The following is an 18,611-nucleotide window of genomic DNA, read 5'->3' as shown; positions in this document are numbered from 1 at the left end:
GGCATTGGTGGCGTAAACTAGCTCCATTTACTTATGAACTGGAAATAGGTACACTTTAAGATAACTTGAAAAAAAGTATGATTATTATGTCATGGTGCACTCTACCGACTTGCATCCTGGGAAGTGTAGGATCGAGTGTTTTTGGGGTTTGTAACTTCTACTGGTGCTAAAAAAAAATGGGGATATGTCTGCCTCTGCACACATTTTGTCAATTCCATTTTCAATCTGTCCTTAATAAGGCCCCAAGTTTTATGGAAGTGTAATTCCACATTCATGCTATGTTATTGCTATAGGTATAGCTACTTAAAATGATGCGTTTAAAATGCAGTGACTTTACAGTAATAGAATCACAACACTTAAACAGCCATTCTGCATAATTAGTAGGCTACTTTGCTTTTGATACTAACAAATGCGGGTAAGGTTAACATATTAGAGTATTGCTACTACTCCTAAAGTAATACATACATCACAAAAACAAAATATGGTTTAGATTTGATAACATTCTCATTATGAATGAAACATTTTCAACACTTTATGAACAGATTGAACTCTTTAAGAATACAGTATCACATTAAAAGTACTACCACAGTATTTAAAAACCTCCCAAAGTACAGTAAGTCACTTTAAATGCAATACGCAGTACCACAGACTCATATAGATTCCCTAAGAGATGAGATTTGCCAAAAAGTAAAGCAAAATCATATTAAATGTACTGCCATACATATTTAATGGGTACTTCTAAACATTTTATAGAGACACTGTAGTGGGACAAATCAGCCCGCTGCAGAACAACTATGCACCTGTAGAAAGGAAACCATGTGGCTGAAAGGCATTCCAAACATGCCGCCCCATAGCAGATGTCTAGTTCAGCACAAACAATATCTGGAAGCACGTACAGTACTTTGTGCAAGAGCCTGCAATCTATATGGACAAAACCCAATGGTTACTCACTGTACACAATCACATTGAGCATACGTTCTGCTATATAATCTTTGAACCGCAGATATCCCTAATCCTGTCTTGCTCACATATACAGTGAGTATATATTTTCCAATTAATCAGCATATATTTCATCTAAAATGTAAAATAACCTGTATGGCACAGATGTTTCTATTTTTTATTCCCATGAGGTATAAGAAGACTAGATGAACAGCCCACAAATGTATTGTTGCTTTGAAGCCTGTGAAAATGACCAAAAAAATAGTCCCTTACATTATGAAAGGTGTCAGGGCTGTGTGTGACCCGGTATAGCACTTATTCAGGTAATTGCACCCTTAGATATGGAAAAAAAACACACAGTCAAACTGAAAAAAATTACTCACCATGGCGCCGTGAGGGTGCCTGGTCGGAATGGCAGCTTGGTACCCATTTGCTGTTGTCAAGGTAACCCCTGGTGTATTTCCGTAGCCTATGATAGACACAATTAGAGTTATTGTCACCATTGTCATCATCTTTTTGCATATTTATTTGCAGGTGTTGGTGACCTTTTAGGCATGCAGCATGTATCTGCCAATATCATTTTGATAATTATCAGGGATGTGCAGTGCACGAAATGTACCCATACTTTATGGTGGATCGTCTGCTGCTTTTTAACTATTTATTTTAGCTCTTTGGATTATTTTTAATGCAACCACACCAACCTTGTACGCAACACTGGTAATAAATTCAAATTCTTCACTGTGTTCTTTGTTGCTTATTTTACTATATATTAGATTAAGTTGCCAGCTAGTTAAGCTTAGTAGTTCTTTGCAGATAACATTTTTATACACAAAATATATAATCCATTTATACACAAAACTACTCAACATTAAAATGCTGCTTAATACATAAGTAATAGTATTAAATAATGACATAGATCATAATAAAAACACCTAAACACTTTCGAGAAATAATCAAACAAATAAAAATAACTTTCATTATTCATTATTTTTTTCTCAACAGTACAAATAATTTCCATCCCAGTTCCTCAACATTTTTAAATCTCTTGTTTTATCAATCCATACCCCAAATCGACTTAGTATAATATGATATAAAGTAAAAATTCTTCATAATTGAGTCTCGAAATCACAATTTCTGACATGTTTGCATGAACACTAGCTGAGTAATCATTGCAGCTGTGCACACCACAGTTCAACCAGTGCTGCTGAGTTACTGTTCATGTGGCCAATCACAATGTTATGAGGCATGGACACATTGCGTTGACACGTCTTTTATCATCCTATCATGTGTTTGTGTGTGTGTGTGTGTGTGTGTGTGTGTGTGTGTGTGTGTGTGTGTGTGTGTGTGTGGGTGTGTAATAAGTATCTTAAGTCATGGTTTCTGTAAGCTCTCATTGTCTTAAGACAAATCAATTACTGCATTTTATCACGGAAAACACACCCATCCTCTGTGTGGGAAGACAGTGTGTGTCCTGTGTGTGTTAGTTCTGTTTTCAGATGCCGGTTGTCACGACGTGGGTAATATAATCATTTATCACCTTGTTTTATGTCCTCTGGGGAAGTGTTCGTCATGTTTGTGTCGATACCCCATCCAGAACATTAAATAGTAACACCCAGACCGAGATATAAGCACGTTATCAAAGGAAAGATGAAACACTAACGCTATATATGTTTCTATACTACTTATCATGCAGTGTGAGAACCTCATGCAAAACATATCTAGTGCTTCAGTGTGTATTTCCATGTTGTTCTTCCTTTTCACTGCGGTGACATTATCAGGAAAGTAATGAGTGAGCATGCAGTAAGATCATTTCTTGCAGTACCTACTATTGATACAAGGGGGGCGCCTCAGGGCTCCTGCAAAACTAGAGCATGGGGGTGTATCTAGTCTGATCAGCTATCTACAGTATGCATGTATCAGTTTAGCTAACCATCTTTTCATTTAGCACCACTTCCCCTTCTTCTCATATCTAAAAGTCTATACCCTACTATGCTTCTGCCTGCTCCACATTGTATTTTTTTTGTTGTTGTTGTGTAAACTCATAAGCTGTCAGGGACACAGTATGAGTCCCTACAGGAATGTTGCAGTAATATTAGAGCCATTTCTCATGAGCTGTGGCCAGCCATACTGAAAGAAAGCTATTCATTCTCATGGTTGTTTCTTATCAGGCTACGTTATTAAATTAAACTGTAATGACTTCAGAGTCTGCATTCCTGATGTGATGTTACATTACGCTCATGTCTTTGATCACCAGAATTTGAAGTTTCATTTGCGTCTTTAGGTTTCCATATTTATTGCATTATTAGCTATTTGAATTATGTCAACATTATAAAACTGCAGGGAGTCAAAGCAGTATTTATGTAAATGAATGTAAATACCAATTAACTATGAACGGAGCTTTAGTCTTGGTCTAGTTTGGTTAAAATATATGACATGTAAAAGTTGTATTCATTATTTTGGGCAGAGAACTGACTTTTGTGAGTTTGTGTTGCAACTTTAAAATCCAGTTCTTAAAAGCCTTACCTGACTTAGTGTTTTTTTTTGTCTTTTGTGACCTTAATACACTCTGGAGAAGATGTTAGTGGCAGTGGGAATTATAACAGATAGGGGTGCAGTAAGGACAGCTTGTGATCTCTTTGTCAGCAGCCAATGAGAAAGTGAATGTTAGGGACAGATGGAAAGAACAACAAGCAAAAGACGGCAGGAGGGCACTGGAGAAACTCAGCTTTATTGACCAAAGATAGACAGAGGATACAGACATCAGAGAGAGAGAGAGAGAGAGAGAGAGAGAGAGAGAGAGAGAGAGAGAGAGAGAGAGAGAGAGAGAGAGAGAGAGATGGTGAGAGAGAGTCAGCTAGAGAGAGGGAGAGAGAAGTTTGAACAATAGAAAATGGCTCCTTTTTGTTTTAAAAGTCCATACAACCGTGAGGGCAGGCAAACAAGAAAAAAGAGAGACTCCTACAGAGTCAGAGGAGTACTGCTGGCGTGGCAGTGGGGCTGGTAAACTCAACAAGTCTGTTGTGCACGTACAGCTCCTCGCGTTACACCAAAAAACACGCACACACACACCAACACGGGCTAACTGGCTTCAATAAGTTGAACTCAGCCTTACTCTCTTTTTCTTGGAATGTGTTTTTGGGGTTGTGATTTCTTTTTCGCGACAGTAAGTGCTTCTTTAATTCACACCTTGGGGAAACTAACACTATCGAGAAAACGCTTCTCTGCATAGCCTCCTCAATCTTTTTAAAACCCAAACAGTCATGCAATGAATATGCTTTGGCCAATCTGGGACACAGAACAGGACATTAATTATTGTATCCAGCTTACAAAAACCTTGCAGTCTGCAAATAGAGTTAATAAGGTTAAAATAACTGAGACAAAGTGCCCAGAATAACCATCTTTGTGGTTTTTTTTCCCCTCTTGAGAACTGTTGCGAACCAAGAGAAAATATGGCGACATTTGCTAGCTTCTTTTTTTTGGTTTGAAATTGTTATTTTCAGATGAATTTTAACTATTTCTATTTAAAAAACATTGTAAATATGAATTGTCTTAAGCAATTCAGGTTAAGTAACTTGATCTTAATCAATGGAAACTAATGGCTGCCAAGATGGAAACAGTACAAAACTTATGGTATACTTTGGAAAAAGTTCAGAAGTAATGTGAATTGAATGGTTTGTAGTTAATAGGCTACCATGCAAATCAAATGGTGTGGTTATTTAACATCCTGCCTCTGCATTAGGATCCTCAGATGCGTTAGACCAACCAAAACGCGCCTGGTAATGGTAGCAGCCGCCAAGAGTTCAGAGAAGCTGGTGGTGGTCAGAAGAGGGTGGAAACATAGTGTGGGGGTTAATTGTGAGGTTACACACACAGCAAAGCAGTGAAGTTAGGAGAATGAAAATATACAAAGCTCGCGTTTGTGCACTCATACAGTCATCATATGGCATCGTAGGACATCAGAACAATGTCTAGTACCCATAATAAATCTGAATTTATCTCTAGATCTCTATATAGATGTGGAAAATAAAATCACTAAATAGAATATAGAGCATATTTACATTCTTTATCTACAGAGGAAACTAAACCCCGTAGGGCCCTTGTGGTGGCCAATCACACAGCCAGCAGGACTGACTGACAGCAGCAGTGGCCAATCACACTAAAGCTTGTATGTCTGTAGGCCGGCATACAAGTTCTGCGTTGACAGTTCAGTGGTGGGACTGTTTTGCTGTGCACAGAGCCATGTGAACATACCACTACTCAGAGACCTTTCAATGCTGGAAATGCGCAATTTGATGCCAAGAAATCTTTTTTCTGGCTTTCATTTTTTTACGTAAGTGCAAGTGAGTAAAATAATGATGTGGATCCATTTCATTAGTATGATCCAAAAAAAGTCTCTCCTGTGTTTATTACTTTAGAACAGGTGAAAAAACGGGTTTTCAGGATAATATTTTTACTTCCTTAAGGCATTTTCTCAAATGTTAAACAGATTAATAATTTTTTTATCAGGTGCTTTTTATTTTTTGTTTTGCGACAATCATGTTCTCAAGGGATTTTCTAGAGTTTGTCCTGGCTAGAACATTGGGTAGTGTAGGGGCATTTTAGCCTCTTGTGGTCGGAACATGTATTATGAGTCGTAGGTTCTAGGAAAAACAGATCCTGACAAAAAAAAAAGAAAACTTGCCTACATTTTTTTTTTGCACCTGTTTCACGGATGAAAACATGTAAGGACAAACAAAGGAGAAAAGAAAATTTAGATCATACTGACATTTTTTTCTCACTTGCATCTCAGGGCCTCCGTACAGGTTAGTACACAGTGCATAGAGAGATGTTCTTTACTGTATTGCCGGGGCCAGTAATGCAGTCAAACACATTGGCTGAGTTTAGAAAAAGAAAAAGTACTGCACAAAAAAGGTATTTGAGGCTCTTCTGTTCAGGTTTTTATTATTTCATGTTGAACAAAAACATTTTGATGTGATTTACAAACTACACCAAATCACATTGTTTGGATCTAAAGAGCCTCTCTAACCTCTTTATAAATGTGCAGGCTTCTTTTTCAATCGCATATCTGGCCCATAAAACTTTATTGATCGCAGCCTAAAGACAGCCATTTCTAGCGTAGCGCACAATGGCAAAGTGTAGCAATTCATCAGATGCCTATTGAGCATTGCCATCCTCTAAAACATCAAAGACACTTGTAAATGTAACATAAATCTTTTACAGAGCGTCCATTATCATTCAACAGAATGAGGATGATAACCGCTTTTGAGGGCTTCTTCTGAAAACCAGCAGAGTAAATTACCTACAGTGTAATATATTTATAGGATGTTATTATGACACCCAGGCCACATTATTTGCAGCACCCTTGTAAACGAGGGCCTGGTCGGTGACTACAGCATGAGCTGGCAGTGTTTTCAGTGTCTTTGAATTGGTAAGACTATAATGGAACTCTGGTGGCCTTCTGGACAAAGAGATGAACAAGAACACTGATAATTCCCTAAAAGCTCCATGAGCACAGCTGTAATTGAGAATTGTTTAAGTGCTTGTTAATATCCGTTATTCAAAACGTTGTGCCACGCTGTTAGTGGTAGTAATCCATGTTTGTTTTCATTGGCGGAAATACATGTTCCTTTGCTGCCAGTGTACTCATTGAGCTGCCATTAGCTTCCTGTGCTCTGAAGCCTTTGGACAGACTGGAAAAAAGTGGCTGTATAGATCCTACTGGCTGCCAAAAGGTGCTCCACTGCTTCTTATTGGTTGCTGAGTTAGGAAGTGCTAGAATGGGAAGAAATGGCCTCAGCAGTGGAATAGCTGGAGTAAATGGATAGAAAAACGACAGAGAGAGAGAAAGAGTCCTGTTACTGCTAACTACAAAGTCAAAAAACTTCAGCTTCCCACGGAAACAGGCATCCCAACAATTCAATGGCCTTTTAAATTCAAAACAATAGAAAAAAATCAGATAACAACGGCAAACCGAAATAAAACCTAATAGAAAACTTTTAATTTTCTCTATTTTCTTTTTCTTGTTGTTAGGACCATCAATGTGGAAGAATGAAGAGGCACGTAAAGAAACCAAGGCAACAAGTACCCTCCTCTCACGGGTCAGAGAGAGTCCAGTACAAAGGAGGGGGGGTACATTTGTTTGAGGGTGTGTTGTGTTTGGAGACAACAGGGGATAATTTACGGAAAAGGGAGCTGGATATGACTGAATAGAGAGGGAGGGCTAAACCTTTTTGGAAGTTTTATACACTGGCTTATTTAAAGGTGATGACCTAGTTGATTGTTGGACACCGTTGTTTTCTGAGTGATTGTCCACTGAGAGTTGTCATATCTTTTTACCTGGTTTAAGCTGTTTGTCAACAACTAATTTGATGGTCTATTTGTCTGTCTTACCGTTGATATACCAAAGGGACAACAGCTTAATTGTAATTAATGGAACAGAGTTGTCTGAGGAGACGGGAGGGTAACGAAAGAGCAGAGATGTAGAGGTCATAACGTAACTGAGTAGAAAGTCAAAGGTCAGATGAGAGCGTGTGTGCGTGCATGTGTGTGCCAGCCGATCATAGTCCAGAGGAAGAGGAGGAAGAAGGTGGGGCTTCTGTTAGTAACCATCCAGAGACAGAGGAGAAGAGAAGGGGTGTTGTGGGTAATAATAAAAGGGTTGGAAGAGGAGAAGATTCAGTCACATGAGGATGCAGCACTCGCAGCGTTTCCTCTTGTCTGTACCTGTGGCGGGGGTGAGGCCTGGCGGGGGTACCATGTTGGTGTCGGGGTTGGCGGGGGGCGAGGAGGTGCTGTCGGGCTCACGGCCGTCGGATGACAGTTCCGTGCTGGCGCCCTCTGACGTGGCCGGCCGCCCTGACACGAGGTCGGCCGCCGTGCCGTCGATGATGGACATGTCGGTGACCGTCTTCTCCCGCAGCGACTTCTCGTCGTCTTCGTCGATGAGCACCACCTCGGCCTTCACGGCACCGTCGAATCCCAGCAGCCTCCTGCTCTCGCTCGTGTCCTCAACGTCCTGGTAGCCGAGGAACACCATGGTGATCGGATGCTCTGTGCTGGCCTGGTGCAGGGAGCTGAACTCACCACCAGGGTGGGCGGAGGAGGCGGGCTGGGTTGTGATGGGAGCAGAGGGGGGCATCATGCCGAGCTGGGGCTCCCTCTGGAGAGTGACCTGGGCTGGCGGGCTCGAAGGAACAGAGGGAGGAGCGCAGGAGGGAGGAGACAGATCGTCAGTATCTGCTGGGGAGACGTAGGCCTTCGGGGCGGCTGGGGTCACCGTCACCTTACCCCTGCCGTCCTCGCTACCTTGAGACCCCGGCCTCGCAGCTCTCTGGATCAGCTGGTCGACCTGTGCAGAGCTCCATCCGTTCTCCATTGTGTTGCTGGTTGACACGCCCCCGGAGGACGTGACCTCGTAGACCACCTTTCTGCCGTCGTCAAAGACTTTGACACCGCGCGATGCCGCATCCAGTGGGCTCACGCGGTTGGCCGACAGGATGCGTTGCTCGCCGGTCTGCGGGTCGTGCTGCACGTTGATCTCCATGGCAAACATTGCTGTTAGGAGGGGAGGAGGGGAAGGGATTGGGGAGGAGGGAGTTTGATGCAGAAGGGAGTTGGGTTGGAGGTAAAGGTGAGGGGGTGGGAAGGAACAAGTGGAGGAGGTGAAAAGGATTGGGAAAAAAGAGTGGAGGGAGTGAAGCATGAGGATGGGGCACAGTGATCTCTGATAAACTGCATTATAAGTTTCTCATTCAAACAGATATTTATTCTCTTAGCAAAACACAAAACCATCACCATAACTATATCCTTTAGAGAAGTTATCCTTAAGAGATGTACTGTAGATGGTATTATGTGCAATTTAGTCCCACAGGACCACATATATATATATATATATATATATATATATATATATATATATATAGTAGTGACAACTAGTATTATGATAATTGCCTTCTATAAAGAGAGCCAAAAATGTTGAAATATTACAAAGAATTAATATAACAATAATCATACATCATGTTTTTTAGTTTTTACCCCTTGTCTTATGATGTTTATCTTACTCTAATCGTAAACACAAGTGTCTAACTTCATCACGCTGCCCTGAAAGCTGAGCTCATTGCAAAGTCAGCACCACCAAACACAATGAAACACACATGTAGGATAATGAACCGTTGACAATCATAACATGTCTGATTGGTAACTTTTCGGTTGTTAGTTTTTCTAAATGTTGTACTGTTTGGCGCTCTGAGCACTGTAATTACTTCTTCATCATTGTTAGTACACTTCCTAAAGTTGTCTAGCTTTTTAATTTGTTCTAATGTATTTTATAAAGTGCTTTAAAACCTTGTTTGGTTAAATTCAAAACCAAAAAAGATACAATAACGATATATATATATATGGTTATTATTATTATTACTTATTACTACAGTAAAAATAATGAAATGTCCACAACTAAGGTAACACATTTAAACTCTGTGTATCTATATATAACTATACAAACAAAAAAAGATACGAGTAGTGTTACAGAGATTAGAAGTAATGCTAATTAATAATAACCTAATTAAATCAATTCAACAATCTGAGTTGTTAAAAGTTTTACCTTACTTTGAGATAACACACATTCTCAAAGGTCGAATCATATATGGATCTAACCCATAATATTTAATGATAAGTATGTGTATCCGTGGTTAAGTGTGTGTCATAGTGAGACACATTTGTGTGAGTGTGTATGTGTGTATTAGTACCTGTCTACTCTCCACGTGTGCGTGAGTTTGTCCTGGTTATAATCCCCACTTGGCTGCGGCCCAAAATCTTCCCATCATCCCTCCCCTCTATCTTTACTCCCATCCCTCACCCTCAGGTTTCTCTCCCGCCCTCTGTCTTACCAGGTCTTGGTGCGGCGTGCTCTCCGGAGGCGGATTGGCCGGTCCTGGGCTGCGTGGCCAGGACGAGGTGCTCGGGATCCGGGTCGCTGAGAGGCGCGGACATGCGGCCGGGGGCATCTAGTGAGCAGGAGCACAGGGGGGGGAATGACACATGGTCAGAGGGACGGGAGAGGGCCGTGAGGGAGGGCCACATACACACACATGCACACAAGGTACACACTCCTCAGTGATAACCACACCCTGACAAAAACACACACGGCCTCCCACAGGGAAACTAACCACACCCCTGATTGACCCTGCCCGCCCCTATTTCCAACATGCACACACGCACGCACGCACACACGCGCGCACACACACACACACACACACACACACACACACACACACACACACACACACACACACACACACACACACACACACACACACACACACACACACACACACACACACACACACACACACACACACACACACACACACACACACACACACACACACACACCTCTGTTTCTGTATCCACGGCAACTCTAGCACCCCTGAGGTTCAGTGCTTATGCAGCAGAAGTGTGTGAGTGTGTGTTTGTGTGTGGCTGTGATTGCAGGAACAAAGCTTTAGGGGCTTACGGGGCTTGACGGTGAATAGAGGGGGATAAAGCCAGCGACTGCAGGCTGCAGAGTCATGGCCTTGTGTGTGTGTTAGCTTCAATAGCCCTGCTGAGCCACGATCGGTGTGTGTGTGTGCGTTTTCTGGGGCATCGTGTGTGTTTGTGTGCTGGTATACATGTGTCTGTGTGAGTCTGTGGGATTGGATGAGTGTGTGTTTGGGGGTCCAGGAGCCTGCTCTGGCCTGCATCCCTCCTGCCTCAGCGAGACTATTATTATCACACACACACACACACACACACACACACACACACACACACACATACAAATAGAAAGAGAGGGACCCCACTGCTAGGAAACAATAATAACTGAGGGGGAGGACACCGTCCTGATGAGATGTGTTCGTGTTTGTCTTTTGTGTGTGTGTAATACCTCCATCCTGTGCCATCAGACTCTGAAAGACAGAAAGTAGAAAACCAATATGAGTAATCCGGGAGAGATTTTAAAAAGTAGTTGTGATTAAAGGCTTTATTAAATGAAAATGGAAGATAGACGGCCTATGCCTGCACTCACAAGGCTGAATATAAAATATTTATAGTATTTTAAGCCAACACCAGGAAACGTAAAAAAAAAACATTGTTTGTTTTTGTGAATCACAAATATCCGTTGCCTACCAGAAAGATGAGAAGTAGAATCTCCAATCTGCTAACCTTAACACTTCTAACTAAAACATATTTTCCATATTTTTTTAATTTCTGTCTTTTCTTCACAACCCATTTTTTTGTTCAATGATTTGACAAAACTGCTTGATTTGATAAAATATCATGTCAAATATCAGTGCTGCCCCCTTCAACACACAGTATTTGCAGCAATACCAATTTCACTTTAAATCTTATTTTTTTCAAAGCAATTAAAGATTTAGTGCTCTGTTTTGCAAACACAAAACACAGAGTTCATTCATTCATCTCATTTAGAACGAGCACACTGGTGTTTTTAATTAGCAGCAAGGTCTTTAAGAGGCTTTTTGTTTTTTTCATTTGCTCCCACAAAAACGCTTTTAATTAGCGTTAAAAACCTCCAATGCAATTACGTGGTAATCAAACAACTGACTAATAACAGATCGCAAGAATTGGACTAGATGTTACACAACTTCAATGTCAGAACAGACCAGTTACTGCACCCCCAGAAGCTCCTATAAGTTTCTCATGTCCTCATACCTTCTGCAGGTCTTCTATGGAGCGCTCCGTCTCTTTCAGACGTTCTCGTAGAACCTGCTCTTTGGCGGATATCTGAGACTCTTCGCTCTCAAGTGTACCGATTTCAGACTCCAGCCTGCAAAAACGCAGAAATACAGGAGGATAAAAGTTATAAATATGACAAAAAAAACTCATTAATGCTGTGTAGTTACGCAGTTTATCCTGATTGAGTGGTTCACATCATGTCTCTTTTTTCTTACCTACTGTGTGTTTTCAAGACTGCACATTTTTACCAAGGAATGTCCATATAACAGATTTTTCCCGTACAATATCCCACAAAATGCACCTAAACTACGCCTATGCACACACACACATGCATGCTCACATGGAAATTTAAGAGATGGATGTAGCAACAATACTAGGAAGCAGTATAGGAGGGGGACCAGTGTCGCTTCCTTACCTACTGCCAGCACTCACAATATTTCATTTTAAACTCCGATGGGACGAGAGGAATTTGTGCGTCAGGGTGTGTGAGCCTGTGCGTGTAAAAGAGAAATTAAAGGTTCAGGAAGTACGACTTCCCAACGAACTCTAGATTCAATATGGCTCATATCAGCACCAGAGGCCGTGGCTAGGCTAAGCCAGTACAAGTTGTTCTTACCGGACTGTTTGAGTACACGGTTCAACAAGTTTTCGAAACACTAATCGTAAACAGGATGGTCTTTTTTTTATTTGATGGCAATGTAAAGAATCCAAGATTGTTTCTTTTATGTTTCTTTGAAAACCTTGCTTTTTTGGCTCAAATTGCTGAGCTTTAACAAAATAAATATACACCTACGAATTTTTAGGTTCATCTTGAGATGTTTGGATGTTATACAGTTGCCGGAAAACTGTTACCTGGCCCTAAAAATAAAACATTTCAAGGCAAGTACTTTCTTCTTTTGGACACCCAGAAACCTTAGCTTAACGGTATATTATATTGATACAAAATAACCTTTCAATTTTGTACGGTTTAAAACAGAGACATGGCAGTAAGCACGCACACTAAAGAAGTGATAACTTTTGAATAATTTGTCCCTGCTGAATGTTATCATGCTCTGCTCTCAATGGGAAATCCGTTTGCATACAAAATCTTAACAAGCATGTTGCTCTCTTATCATAAAATCAGCGTGCTCTCCAAACCATTGTGTGGAGGAACATCATCTGCACAGTTCAGGGTTGTTCAGTATTACTAGAAATAAGACAATTCAAGGCTCTATGCATTCAACAACAACAACAACAACAACAACAACAACAACAACAACAACAGTGTATTGTCTGTTGCTATGCCATGAATACAACAAATAAAGGAACGTGCATGCAAGCTATTTAAAAACCATGGTCTATCTGGCAGTGGCTCAGTCAGTAGGGGCTTAGACTGGGAATCGTAGGGTCGCCGGTTCAAGTCCCCGTACAGACATGAAATATGGAAAGGTCCCAGTTCACCTCCTGGGCTCTGCCGTGGTGCCCTTGAGTGGACACCCCCCATTGCTCCCCGGGCGCTGTACAATAGCTGCCCACTGCTCCAAGTAACGGGATGGGTTAAATGCAGAGGACACATTTCACTGTGAGCGCATGTGTGACCAATAAAGAGGGTTTCATTCTTCTATTCTGAAGAGAGAAAGCATTTTGTCCATCATAATGGAATATATCAGGCTCACGTTAGACTGGAACTTGATAGCAACTCACAAACTAAATAATTTAAAGGTTGGTCATATCCATAGCATATTATGGTATGCATTAAGTATGTGAAATTAACTTGTTACCTGTATCTTTCAGCACTCATACCGGTCTTTCAATATGTTTTAAGTATTTTCTCAGGTTTTATTTTAAGGTCTCAGACAGTGTTTATTAATAGTAATTCTGGACTGTACATGCGAGATTCAACAACAAAACATTACAAAACCTTGGGAAGACTTGCAAGGACTGCACTGCATTGTGTTATCAGTTAAGGTCATTAGACCACTTGAAATGTATTTATATGTCTACAAAATAAACTCAAATTATTCAATGACGTTCAATCTGACGTTGTATTAAGATAGAAAGAGAGTATTAATACTTGACTGAAGGCAGTACATTTCTGCAACCTTAAGTATTTTTCTTCTAGTAGTATTTTTGCAGCAAGATCAATACACTCTTGGGTGACCTCTGCTATTTTTTGTGCTGCCTCACTGTAAGACGGATCTTTTAAAATGTATCAAACGCATGGAGGGGATCAAAAGACAATTGGCCACTGGGCATAGACATGTGAGAGGCCCAACCACCTGTATCTTATTTAGGATCAAGACCCCCAAACTCGACAGTTGTTCAGCCTCTTTTTGTTGTATTTTTAGTGGTTACGCATCTTTCTGTGATTTTGTGCCTCTTTGTAGTGCCACAGCAATGCTATGCGGTTTTGTATCACTTCTTGAGGCCATTTTGTGTCTCTTTGTAGTTGTTTTGTGTCTCATAGCGAGACTCTGTAGTCATTATTTTGGTGTTTGTCTGTGGTTGCTCTTGCTCCTTTTTGTAGTCATTTTGTGTCTCTTTTTAGTCATTGTAAGTCTCTTTGAGGTTGTTTTGTGTCTTTTTTTGTCATGTTAAGTTGCTTTGTGGTTGTTTTGTCCATTCACAATTTTTAAAGGAAGTCCAGAGGGTCTTTGGGCCCCGATCAAACTGATTTTTTTTTTTTTTGGGGGGGGGGTTTAAGTATAAGGTGTAACTCACTTTTTATCCAACAAAGGTGCAGGGCGTGCTGAGAGGACGTGAAGGTGAAGAAAAACAATTTATATGTGATAAAACTTAAACACATTAAGCTGTAGACAAAATAAACTTTGTGACATTTCTTTTCTTGACCTATTGTAATGATAGTGTTATGTGATACAATGGCAAAAGAGTCTTTTTACCAACCATTTTGTCACTATAGCAACCAAGTCTGCGAACTGAATGTTTCTGATCTCAGAACTGTAAGATGTTTGGAGGAACACATTATTTTCTAACTCCATGAAGGTAAATAAATGGAGACAATGTGACCCTGCCCCTCCCTATCACATTTCCTTTTTTCGCTTTCTGGCAGGAAATGGATTTTACTTGTGCTTCCTGTAAGTGGCATGAGGTCATGCCAAAATGAGCAAGAAGGAAGATTTGTGACCGGAGGAGGACGCAGGTTTTCATCCTATTACATCACTTCAGTCACTGTTTTATGAGGAGCATGTTGAAAATTCAAAGACGGGTCAGCATCTATCCGTCATAAATCCTCGTTAATTACTCATAACCCTAGAATAACTAAATACATGTTTGATATAATCTGAGTCACAGCTAAGGAAAACCCATTCTAATCACTGTTTCACTTCTGAAGGGTCTTATACTGTCTTTGAGTGTTTAATGAGTTTATCCAGTGGAAGAAAAATACACATTCTACTAAAACATTAGAGAAAACGGCAACCGAAATTGAATATTCTGTTGGATCAAAGCCTCTCAATAAAGCTTCACAGTGGAATTCATACAGGGATATTTGACTGTCTTTGAATGTGTCGACAAGCCTGTCTTATTGGTCTTATTTGTGTCTGGCACCCTCTAGTGATCAAACCTCAAACATGACCAAAAATTGTGAGCAGAGAAGGCCTAGAAGTAACATGATGGGTGGATTGTTTCTTTGGTCTTTCTTATTTGATATAACTCTGTTAGAAAGGACATTTTCTGGAAGGGCAACACAATATTAGAGATATTAACATCAATTGTATCTTTAATTACTCTTCAGGCTTTATTCATCATGAAGTCCAGGCCCTTTTGGAGCATACAGGTACAGTAACAAGTATTTAAATAATTGAAAACCGTACAAAGGGAAGGTAATTAAATATGCACATAATATGTCTTTGTGTGTGTGTGTGTGTGTGTGTGTGTGAGAGAGCTGGGGCCATGACCTTACACTGTCCCTACTTCCTCCTCACTTCCTGCCCGCCCTCCTCTCTTTATACTTCTGTGTCGAGCGGTGTTACTATCTCTGTGCCAATCCTGAAAGACAGCAGTGATGTCACTGTCCCGCCCCGTCCACCAACCACAGGCCTGTTGCCATGGATACCCCTGGGTGGGCAGCAACCGCTTTCCACATCATACACAAGGAGGAAGACATCTGGTTTTATGTGTTTGGTGGATGTGAGTGTGTGTGTGTGTGTGTGTGTGTGTGTGTGTGTGTGTGTGTGTGTGTGTGTGTGTGTGTGTGTGTGTGTGTGTGTGTGTATTTAAACATTATACTGTATGTGAGTTGTCTGTTATTGGAACTTTCTATGTAGCTTTCTTCTACAGGAGTTTTTGTAGTTCAATTCCGTTGGAAGATGGAAACAAATCTGATTGGCTGAGGGAAGCATCAGTGGGCGGAGCCATTGCTTTTGCCCAGGAATTGGAGTGGCTGAAGTTTAAAACAAAAATGGCCGTTTAAGATTTCACGTGAACCTCCACATGTCAATTTGTCCAACTATGATGTCAGGCAGAATGATAATAATAAAAAAAGAACAACACTGGATTTGCTTCATTAAATCAGGCTATTATAAGTAGTAAATACGCATTTTAAAAATATAATATTAATGCAGTTGTAAGCAGATATTATTTATTAATGTACAGTGTACAGCCATACTGCATCCATTAGTGGAGGCTGGTGTATAAACAGATAATCAAATACATTACAAAGTACATTATCTGTTAATAATAATTATGTCAGAGACTATATTTCAATGTGTGTGCAGAGCGGTTTCATGTGTTTGACGATTAAAAAAGGATTTTATTTAAAACTGCAAAATAGTAAAACACCTTGCATGATTGCTAAATGCACGTCGTTTGAGAGATTACAAATATTGACAAATACTGGCACTGATAGTCCGAAAAAATGTCCTCATACCTCTTTACAACTTCATTAAAATAACCCTTGTAGTAAAAGTGTATCATAAATGCTAAATGGGGAAGGGTTGAGGTAAAGTGATATCAAAGACATGATAGTGTGGTGGTAAACACAGCCTCGGATGGGGCTCGTGTTCTTCCTAACACTTGATTTTTATCCGTGTTATTACATTACTGGTTTCAAATGAAAGCATTGTGAAGATTTACCACATGAAACACATCGGCAATGAACACCACTGGCCTCAACATTAAACCGCAACCGCATAGAAATCAATGAAGAGCTCAATGGTGGAGCTTAACCAAAAGAAAAAAAACACTGAGGCCGGTGCATTATTTGCATGGGTAGAGATGCTCCTTCTGCTCCTTCCTGTTTCTGTCCTCAGTGTTGATCTGTCTTCCAGATCACAAACAGGAAGCACATTTGGAATTAAACCACAAAGGGCGCTCATACACTTTGTTCCTTCCTACTTTTGTCACGAATGATTTACTGCCACTTGGCTAAAATTCACACACACAACTAAAGATTAATTATAAATGTCTTTCTATCTCTGCCCCAAGTCTTTAGATTTGCTATTGTTTAAAGTTTAAAGTGAACAATGAGGCAAATTACAGGCTGCACTGTACATAACATGACAGGGACACTAGTCTGGGCAAACCAAGTACTCCATTAGATATAGCAGCAGGAGTTCCTTGACTTACGGTATAACCTAATATTCCTTGAACAACATTTAACAGAGATTGAATTAATTTCCCAAAAATGGTCAACTGATTTAGAAATGTAGGAGTAAAACGATTCATGTCAGTACTTACAGTACAAGCCTTACTAAAGAAGCACTTTGTTATGCTTCACCTCTGTTATTATGCGCACTTAAGCAGCTATGGTAGCACTTAACTGTGTATCTATAATAATACCCTACTGTCCTTTTTGTGAGAGACTTGGGAAGGTGTTAATAACAGTGACTGGGTTTGAAAATGATATCCTGACATCTGATTGATAGGAGATCTGACTTTGAGTTCTTGAAAGCACTGTTTTAATGTTAAGCACACTCCAAGAAAATAAGAAGCATATCAGTGTATCAATGTATATATTTGTAATTCCTGATTCTTATTTTAAATTGGTCCAACATTTGTTTTTTAATTAAAGTGATAACCTGCTACCTCGAGACCCGACGGGGATAAGCAGTAGAAGCTGGATGGATGGTGATAACCTTAAGATTTGTATTTATAAAGGTGTCTATTATGTTACTATCTAACACCACATGAGGTAACACATTGGTAGTAAAATTAGGCTGTAAAATCAACCCAAAAGGAGAGTGTGCGAGGATATAAACCAGATCACAAACACTCCGGTGTCCCTAAAGAATGACAATATGTATAGACAACCTAGCTAGCTTGAAAAGGTTTGTTTTGACAAGAAGATGGATTCCAAGTTTATTGTAGCCTGGGACTATGGTTTGGATCTAAAAAGAGACAGGAGGCTGCGTTGGATCGGATTTAATCTGCAGTGTAGACTTCCAATGTGATTCATGGTAGTTTCAGGCTCTTAAATCCAGTCTATCCTAACAGTGTCTTGGTCTGAACTATGTCACGTTATACAACTAATTCTTAACTTTGAAGAAGTAAACAACGTTTCTTTTTTCTGCAGTTGCATTCATACCAAGCTTACATAGTTTTCTGAAATCCTGTCGGGATCAGAGATGAGGACAACATCACACTTTTCTATATTAAAAACGATGTGGTTTTTCAGGAAAGAGACACATATTCTTAGCACATTATGTAACCAGATACAGGGCAATGAGGCAATAAGTATAGTGTGCTGCTGCCAGACTGCCCGCTGGACCTCATGTATATTACTGGACAGACTCCATCTGTCTCTTCAGCACAGTTTAGAACAGTGGTTTTCTGGTCTGGTAACTGGATTGATAGTTAGACAAGATTAGATGAAGCTTTATTGATCTTGAAAAAAATAAGGTCACTGCAGTGGGGAAATTAAGATGAATGGTTCATCCTCAAACCCTCGGTACAAACAAAAAGAGATCACTGTGTGAGTTTGTTATTTTAAGATGTATTCTTCT

General features: G+C 40.3%; 1 protein-coding gene across 1 annotated transcript in view; it reads right to left on the bottom strand.

The window, feature by feature from the left end:
• Nucleotides 1–18,611, bottom strand: part of LOC134868404 (PALM2-AKAP2 fusion protein) — a 75,056-nt gene that overhangs the window by 27,856 nt on the left and 28,589 nt on the right. The window contains 5 exon segments of the mRNA XM_063889508.1: nt 1,323–1,408; nt 7,663–8,493; nt 9,825–9,941; nt 10,862–10,883; nt 11,647–11,761. Of these exon segments, the coding sequence (XP_063745578.1) occupies nt 1,323–1,408; nt 7,663–8,493; nt 9,825–9,941; nt 10,862–10,883; nt 11,647–11,761 (1,171 nt within the window).

This window comes from Eleginops maclovinus, chromosome 8 (genome assembly GCF_036324505.1).
Source record: "Eleginops maclovinus isolate JMC-PN-2008 ecotype Puerto Natales chromosome 8, JC_Emac_rtc_rv5, whole genome shotgun sequence".
NCBI lineage: Eukaryota > Metazoa > Chordata > Actinopteri > Perciformes > Eleginopidae > Eleginops > Eleginops maclovinus.
The sequence above is the reverse complement of the archived record's forward strand: the minus strand, read 5'-3'. Positions and strand labels throughout refer to the sequence as shown.